Source organism: Aedes aegypti, chromosome 2 (genome assembly GCF_002204515.2).
Source record: "Aedes aegypti strain LVP_AGWG chromosome 2, AaegL5.0 Primary Assembly, whole genome shotgun sequence".
NCBI classification, from domain to species: Eukaryota; Metazoa; Arthropoda; class Insecta; order Diptera; family Culicidae; genus Aedes; species Aedes aegypti.
In genome coordinates this window covers 331,143,841-331,152,446 of record NC_035108.1, presented here as the reverse complement: position 1 = coordinate 331,152,446, position 8,606 = coordinate 331,143,841, and the positions used below count along the sequence as shown (strand labels likewise).

General features: G+C 37.0%; 1 protein-coding gene and 1 long non-coding RNA gene across 2 annotated transcripts; both read right to left on the bottom strand.

Moving 5' to 3' along the window:
- Positions 1-1,204: 1,204 nt before the first annotated feature.
- LOC110676786 lies at positions 1,205-2,787 on the bottom strand. The gene is made up of 2 exons (XR_002500719.1): positions 2,597-2,787; positions 1,205-2,536 (listed from the first exon to the last, which is right to left on the bottom strand). It is a non-coding gene; the product is annotated as an uncharacterized LOC110676786 (long non-coding RNA).
- Positions 2,788-5,746: 2,959 nt separating this feature from the next.
- On the bottom strand, positions 5,747-6,702 carry LOC5564477 (leptin receptor gene-related protein). The gene is made up of 4 exons (XM_021845944.1): positions 6,607-6,702; positions 6,466-6,540; positions 6,207-6,384; positions 5,747-6,142 (listed from the first exon to the last, which is right to left on the bottom strand). Exons 2-4 carry the CDS (start codon positions 6,531-6,533, stop codon positions 6,041-6,043), a joined length of 348 nt encoding a protein of 115 aa, XP_021701636.1. The 5' UTR covers positions 6,534-6,540; positions 6,607-6,702; the 3' UTR covers positions 5,747-6,040.
- Between the last annotated feature and the right edge of the window lie 1,904 nt (positions 6,703-8,606).

The following is an 8,606-nucleotide window of genomic DNA, read 5'->3' as shown; positions in this document are numbered from 1 at the left end:
ACATGGAAAACCGACATGTCTTGCTGCGTTGTCTAGATGTGTTAGGTATTATGGGGAAGATCATGTTGGCTAGATTTAAATGGCAAGATCGATTCAAAGAAGCTATAGCTATTGCGATTCAAAGATATTGAGTAATTTGTTCGTGATTAAATCCAAGAATGAAACATAAGCAAATGAATCTATGACAAACTGGGGAAAGTGGGGGAGAACCATGCTAACCAACGTTGATGAGGTTAAGGAATATATAAAATAAATTAAAACCGAGTATAAAATATCACCTGGTCATTTATTTAATGCAGGACTGTCAAACGTCCGGGAAGCGGTTGGTTTGAAGATTCTTCTCATACGTGTTTGGCCAGTAGACCACTACCACTTACTTCGAATAAGAACATACCAATTGTTTTAGATTTCAGTTTAGCCAATATTTTAGCTCGGTAATTATTTAAACTATTTTTACGCATCTTCTCAAAAACATAAATTATTCAAAGTACTACACCTAAAATAATCCGCACGTAATATCATTGGTAAAAATCCATATGTTTTTTGTAGATAACTTCTAACAGTGCGCACATAAACACTCCTTATAGAAGATTGCATATAAAATCTACCAGTTAGGTAGAAAATATGTGCTGTAGCACATATATTATATTACTAACAATCGAAAGGAAGTGCGGAACTGTTAAAATGCAAATGCACGTGCACAGCTTGATTGCAAAAATATATGTTTGAAGCACATAGAAACTAGCTGTGGATTATTATCAGTGTAGTTTCAAACTAATTTTTTTTATTATTTTTTTACAGCTAAATTTAAATTATTGTTCATTAGTATTTTAATGACTCCAGCTGTTCTACTCTTAAATCTGACTTAGGTTTTTAAAAAATAACCTGGGCAAGATTATTGCATAATTTCAAAAAAGACTATCACAATATCTAGCATATATCATTTTTTCCTGAAATTATTTCCTTCGTTTTCTGATTTTTGTGAGATTTCATATGAATATTTGTATATCAAATAGTATGGCCCGCCACACAAAAATGGTTCAGAAATTTGACCTGCGGTTGAAAGAGGTTGGTCAGGCCTGATTTGATGGTATTCGTACAATATAAGAGATACATATGAAAATTTGATTGGGTCAATGAAAAAATGGTGCTAGTGTATCGAAAAACAAAGAGTCATCGCGATTTAAATGTTTTTATTGTAAACAAAAATATGCCGCTAGATTCACTAGCAGAGTTCTTAATAGGTTTTCTGAAATGATCCCTGGAGGAACTTTTGGGCCGATTCCAGGGAGAATAACTGCCCAAAGCTGGGTAGTACCTCCTGGAAGAATTGTAGAATTTCTTTGGAAAATTGCTTAAACAAATTTCTAATGGAAACATATCCAGGAGAAATCCTGGAGTGTGCTGGAGACAATTGGGAAATACCAGGAAAATTTTCAGAATGGCCCCTGTGGAAATTACTGGAGAACACTTTCTCTAAGCATACTTTGAAAAAAAAAAAAAAAACTCTGGCAAAATTCCTGGGAGAATTGACGAGGAATCTATATTGTAGTGTTTCGAGGGATGCACTTAAAAGTTTACGAAATTATTTCAGAAGAAATCATTGGAGAAATCGCAAGAATAGTTCCCAAAGCTTTTTCTTGAGAAACCTGATAATGAATTCCTGGTGAAACTGTGGTATAGGCACGTAAGAGCTTCTGAAGGATTCTGGAGTCTCTAGAATCATGCACCAAGATTCAATGCAAGGGGAAACAAGAAGCATATGACTTTAGAGACTATTTTGATTGAAAAGAAATTTTGACGATCTGCGATTGATAATAGAAACTTTACGGAAACTCGTATTAAAATATTCAGTCTCTTAAAAGAGACTTGCTACCAGTCCTGTGATTGGCATTCGACATAATGATACAATGATCAATTGGCAAATACAGTTCTTAGTTAATAGTTGAAGATGTTCCCATAGAATAATGAGTTGAGAAACAAGCTATGTCACCGTTAAACCGTAACGCCAGAACCCACTGCTTTCGTTTTACGTTTCAACGTTGGTAAATTTGGTTTTACGAATGGAAATGATTTCCCTATTGGCCATTCTTTTCTGTTCATTTTCTTTTAAAGAGAAAGCAGACTTCTTTATAGCGAGAAGAGCTTTCGATGATCCCCTACATATTTTCCTGAACGTTGGAATTCGCACTATCTGTGGAATATCTGTCTCAAACAAAGTAGATCCACCCACAACGTACTGAGCATGGTTTATGCGCGATTGTTTGCTCCTGACTCGACCGAAACTGCACTTTTCTTCATTTGGTGGTGTGGTAATAGTGCTTTTCGAGATTTCTGTTTGAAGCAACTCCTCGGGAAACTCGGCCTCATGCAGTTTCCTCTTCAAACCACTCTCGTCTGCAACCATCGCTCACTCGAAAAGTTGAAAAATGCTCTGCGGGATCATCTCGGCCGATAACGTGAGGTTTCAGCGACAGATTTCATAATGAAGTCCGAGCAAATGCCGCCTGCTAAACCTATCGTCTGCACTGCAATGCTGCAAGTAAACTTGGCATAAATGAAGATGTTTTGTGAAAGATATGGATTTGTTACTTACCTTTTCGGCTCATTTTCTTATGTTGTGGTTCCATTTTAAATAAAGAAATTCAGTCCTCAAAACGTAATGCCCGTATGTAATGCCAATCAGATTAACTTGATGATAACAATCTAGCGATGTTCCACTAGATGCAAATGATTCACGATCTGTCAAAAATAAGTCTCCTCTGGAGTAGACTTATTTTTGACAGATTGAAATCGAAGGGGAAATAATTTTCGAACTGTCAATTTTAAGTTCGATTTCAATTTAATTCGCCAATTGAGACAGACCCTTAGTGACGATTAATCCGCTGTCACAGCCGCTACTATGTAGCTTATTGCTTCCAGCGACGAAATGCAATCCACTGCTATTCTAGCAGTCGCTACCCAGTAGCCTATCGCTTCCAGCGACAATTTTTTTTTTGGTCTTCGACAGTTGTTTCCAAATAAACAAATCAACGCCACCTTCAACAAAAAAAAAACATTGTAGCCATAACCTCAAATCTGGCAGCTTGCAAGAGCACAGCTCAAATATGTAATTTAATGTATTCATTCGTTCGTATTAAAAACCATCATTCTTACCTGTCCAGTTACCTCGTCGCCAATGTAGTAACCGAGGATTTATGTTGGACAATATAAATACGTAAAACCTTATTCAATGATTTAGAAAACGTTTATTAATTCTTCACTTTGCTTTCACGGCACCTGCCGTTCTTCGCTCCTTTGTCAACAACAGTATACTGTATTTATTATTCACCAGGGCCGTACTCGGCACCACAGATTGGTTTTTGACTCCCGTACAATGTGTATAGAATGAAAAATTGCTGAAAAGTTTTCAAAGTAGGTTTTCACATAACTAGGTTTTTATCATTGATACCCCTTTTCTTCAAACCTCCTCATTTTCATGCCAGTCGTTTTTACAAGACTAAGAAAGCTTTTCGTCTTCACATAGCAGATAGCGATTGAGTGCCCTAAAATAGAAAATTAGAAAACTCTTGCCTGGAAATGAGACCTGAAAGAAACCAAAAAGAGGCCAATGAAAAGAGACCAAACATGAAACAAGAAAAATGAACGAAACCGAATATGAGTCATGAGATCGGAGTTTGGTTCTTCATACAATCAGAGCAGACTAGGAGGTGGGTATACGCAACAAGGTGCGCCTACCGTTCATGTTTTAAGGGTGTGTTCGTGTGGCTCACAACGCTGCTAGACTTCCCGCAGTTTGAGTGTTAAAAAGCATCAGCATTTGCTGCCTGGCATGGCCCGCGTTTTCGACCTGTGCTGTTTGGGCCGGCCCGCTTGAGAGATCCCAAGTAACATCAGTAGCTGTTTAACAGTTAATTTACTGTAGAGCGATTTGTACAACTCTTATTCGGCATAATAAATGTTTGTTGGGATGATTGTTAGGCGAGCTTTGTTTGTAGTTGACAGCCGTACACCCACCCTGGAGCAGATGGTTTTTGAGAACTTGTGAAAAAATGGTGCAAAAATATTGAAAAACAGAAAAGTTATCGCGATTTGAGTATTTTAATCGGTATAAAATGAAGCTGCTAATAGAGGAGTAAATTTGACACAGAACTCAAAGTTCATGTGTTTAACAATACTTTTCAGTTCATAATACTTTACAATGCTCAAAAGTTATTTTTTGTAGGTTTTAAAAAATACAGTTAAACCTCCATGAGTCGATGTTCCATTACTCGATATCGACTAATGGAACTATACTAAAAATCAAATTTTATGGTTACTATGATGGTCCCCTCAAATAGCTTTCCATAGCATTGCTGTTCCATGACTCGTTATTTCCATGAGTCGATGGTCCCTTCAATATCGACTCATGGAGGGTTGACTGTATTCTATTTTGCCAAGAGAAACTAAGATTTTTGTATAGCGAATGCAAGTATGTCGTAGAAGCTGATTTAATATTACAGTCAACTCTCCATAACTCGATATTGGAGGGACCATCGAGTTGAGGAGATATTGAGTTATAGAACACAAAAGCAGTGCAAATGCGAGGGACAATCGGGGTAACCATAAAAACTAACTTTTACAATGGTTCTCGAACTCGATATCGAGATACGAAATATCGAGTAAGGGAGAGTTTACTGTAATTTAATCGTGCAATTTCAAAAAAAAAAACTATGTCTTAAATGAAAGATAAAGTCCTATTTTGCATTTTTGGTGGATTAGATGGGCGGCGTTCAGAGTGGACAAAGTACAAAACTTGGGAAATTATTCTATCATTAGATGCATAATTATTTTATCTCCATTTCACTTTGATCCGATTTGGTGGATGTTGTAAACTAAGAGAGGTAAATAGAGCAAATTACTTTGAATGATCCATAAAAATCGAAACAAGTATGCAGTCAGAGTGGACCAAGTGCTTTTGTTTATAACAACGAAAACGATCAGTGCGCTGAGGAATTCGAGAAAATTCAAGACATGCCTGCCAAGTGAATTGTCAGATTTGTCAACATAGAATGACTATTCTTCAATCCATCAATAGAAATTTATAAATATAACTTAATTTGGCCATTTACGATAGAAGTTTTTGTTAGTTTTATGATCCTATCTTAGAAACCGCTTATGAGACCAGAATATTTTGATCGGTCTTTAAGATTTTCACTTGGTCCACTCTGATTGAACGCAAGTTTGGATATTTCTGGTCTTCAATGTTCTGACTCAATAGAACTGTAGTTATCAAGTTAACGTAATCTCACTGATTTTAGAATCAAACATATGGATTCTTGAAGACTTTTCGGTAGTGATGTCGAAGGATGTTGGTATTATTTTTAACTTAACGATAGAACCCAGTTTGACCGTCCAAACTTTAAATGATTATTATTTTCCAAGAAATCGTTCAGTCAGTGTGGATTAATCCAAAATATTCGCGAATTCAAAAAGTTGGAAAATGTTGGACTAAGTCCATTTTTCTCAAAATATGAAAATATCCTTTGGTCCACTCTGACTTAACGCCGACCAGATTTGATAAAATTTAACTAGTCGAGTCTAGTACACGTCACTGAAGATGGCCTTACAGTTGAAGTCGAAATACGCGTATGTCAAAGGATACAAATTCTAGTGGAAGTAAACGGAACAGTACTGAATTCGGGTTTTCATCTATTTATAGGTATTTAGCTGAACTGAACAGCTCGAAGAATTGTTATAGAATTTATGAGTTGTAGAATAATAATCACACCATTTATTGAATCAGTTTTATGGTTCGTTTAGTACACAGTATTTATGGACAGTTTCTATGACCGAGGCTTGCATTTTAATTTGATGAATAGTTGCTAAATTTTGAACTAAACTAAAAAAAAATAAACAAACCTATATGATTAGTTTGCTCGATGTTTTGTTCGCCATTCTTACGAACATAAGAAGATCTCTTATTCTGAGTCGTACAAGCTATAAGTTTGGAATTTTTACACGACATTTTCCACATAGACTCTTAGATCGCGGAAAATGACTACCAGGAATCCCCGGACTCGTACCCGAAGAAGTATCCAAGAATAGTAATGTAGGCAATCGTGTTCCCAGCGAGGGTTAAGTAACAGGCGCCCCAGTGAATCTAAAATGAGAAATACGGATCAATACATCTTCTAGTGGTTAATCAGATTTCGTCGGAAACTTACCACCATCGACCTAGCCAGAACAATTGGCAATGCAAAGCTGCTGATTACGATTCCAATGGTGGCAAACATCGAATTGGTGATCCGGGACTCGTCGTCATCCGATTGGTTCCGTTTGGCCACCAGTGTCGGAATGGGACACAGAATGTAGAACAATACCACAAAGAATGGCCACCAGACTCTGAAGGAATCAACAAAACGTAATTCATACAAAAACAAGGAGATGAGTCACTAAATTGGATTAAAAGAAAGTTGGACCTACTTGTAAGTTGGAAGAGCGCAAGCCAGAATAATCATCGTCATTCCGATTGAGCCCAGCATGGCCAGCATTACGATTCTGAGGGGAAAAGATATCAATTTGTTTTAATCTGTAAAATATTAACTTAATCCATGGAATACTTACACTAATTTGATAGACCATTGTCATTGTAACAAACGCAGGAAATGAAAGCAAAAGAATGAATTAGTTCAAGGATTGTCCTTGATGATGGAAAACGACGATTTTAAAGCAGCACGACAGTACAATATCACGTTCTTCGTTTAGATCAGATTAATCATCTTTCCCACGATCAAAACTTCAAGGAATTAATAAAATAAATATTTACCTTTCAATGATTCTGCCATTTTTCTGCGGATTTCTTCGCACAGTCTGGTAAAAATTTGTTTTCGATTTTCTACTTTTGACAAGTTTGACAACAAGAAGAAAAAAGCGGAAAAAGACGAAGAGGAAAAAAATGCAAAACAAATTGCCTCATCGGCCGACATAACAAGATGATTACACCCAGGCAGGAACAAAAAAGAGAAAATTCTGTACGCTTTTTTCAAATGGGCGAAATTGACATCGACGCCAAAACGAGAAATCGACGATTAGATTTAGGGCTCATTTACAAATTTCATAAGGGTCCATTCACTAAATCCATAAGGCTCAAGGGAGTGGGTGGGATCCACGGAGAACTTTTTCTGTATCCATCGCCACGAGCAGCAGTTGCTTTAATGCAACAAATTAACCACCGTTTTTTTCAAGTTGATGTGCACAATAAAATACAATACAAAAACAATATAACATATTGTAACAGTACAATTCAAAACATTGGAAATACAATACAGTATATTGTTTAATGACAATATAATTACAGTACAATATATTGTTTTGAACAGTTTTATTTATTTATTTATTCTACGTCTTCAATTTCAATTTAATTGTACACACTGAACTTATTTTGGGTTCATTCACATATTTCATAACGCTGAAAATGGCAATTTTTGCCACCCACCCACCCCCTCGTAACGCTTTTTGTATGAATATTCTACAAATTTTGTATGAGCCGTAACACCAGCAGAACACCCACCCACCCCCTTCAGCGTTAGGGTTTATTCACAAATTTCATAACGCCAAAAATGACCAATTTCGACACCCACCCACCCCCTCGTAACGCTTTTTGTATGAAAATTTTACAAATTTTGTATGAGCCGTAACAGCACGAGGACACCCACCCACCCCCTTCAGCGTTATGAAATTTGTGAATGGGCCCTTATGAAATTTGTGAACAAGCCCTTTTAATGTCTTAACCTTAGCTAAGTAATATTAAAATCGAATTTATCACAATTTTCATTAAAGTATCGACAACAAGAGTGTAGAGGGTTATGATGCCCGTAAAGAGTGCGATGTGTCGGAATATACAAAAATGTTCGATGGCATAGGCGACGATTCGGGACATGAATGTTCGGTTGTTGAAGCAAATCTCCGCAATCGATATTCCCCGTCAGAAGATCAAAACAGAACACCCTCTGTAGCAGTATCCTTCTCGACGCTAGCGAGTCCAGTCCAATCAACATGCATCGGTGTTCATATGGCGGCAACCTTATCGAGTCGTTCCACGGCAGGCGCCGTAAAGCATATCGCAAGAATGATTTTTGGACTCCTTCAACTCTATCGCTTTGGATTTGATGGTATGGTGACCACACTTGAACGGCGTATTCCAAAACACTGCGAACTACCGCACAGTAGATTGATTTGAGTGCGTACACATCTTAGAACGATTTCATTATTCTTCGCAGAAACCCAAGGAGGGAAAAAGCTTTCGCAGTAAGCAATGTAGCAATGTGTTCATTGAATGTAATCTTGTTATCAACGACAACTCCTAAATCATTTACGGAAGTGACACGGTCCAGCTCATGAAATCCGATTGAGTAACTTTGTTGAATGATATTACCTTACATTTCTCAGCATTGGTATCCATTCCGTTAGCACTGCACAAATTCCTTATTGTGTGCAAATCACGTTGAATGACGCAACAGTCCATTTGAGAGAGAATCGTTTTAAAAAAATTCAAATCGTCAGCATAAAATAACTTTTCTGATTCAATAAGATCGCATAGGTCTGCAATAAATAACACGAATAGC

Bases quoted from the DNA above. Each gene is read 5' to 3' on its own strand.
- LOC5564477 (XM_021845944.1), bottom strand. From the start codon at position 6,533: ATGCTGGCCATGCTGGGCTCAATCGGAATGACGATGATTATTCTGGCT. The intron at 6,385-6,465 runs GTAGGTCCAACT...TGATTCCTTCAG, and splicing joins TGCGCTCTTCCAACTTACAA to AGTCTGGTGGCCATTCTTTG. The intron at 6,143-6,206 runs GTAAGTTTCCGA...TTCTCATTTTAG, and splicing joins TTCTGGCTAGGTCGATGGTG to ATTCACTGGGGCGCCTGTTA.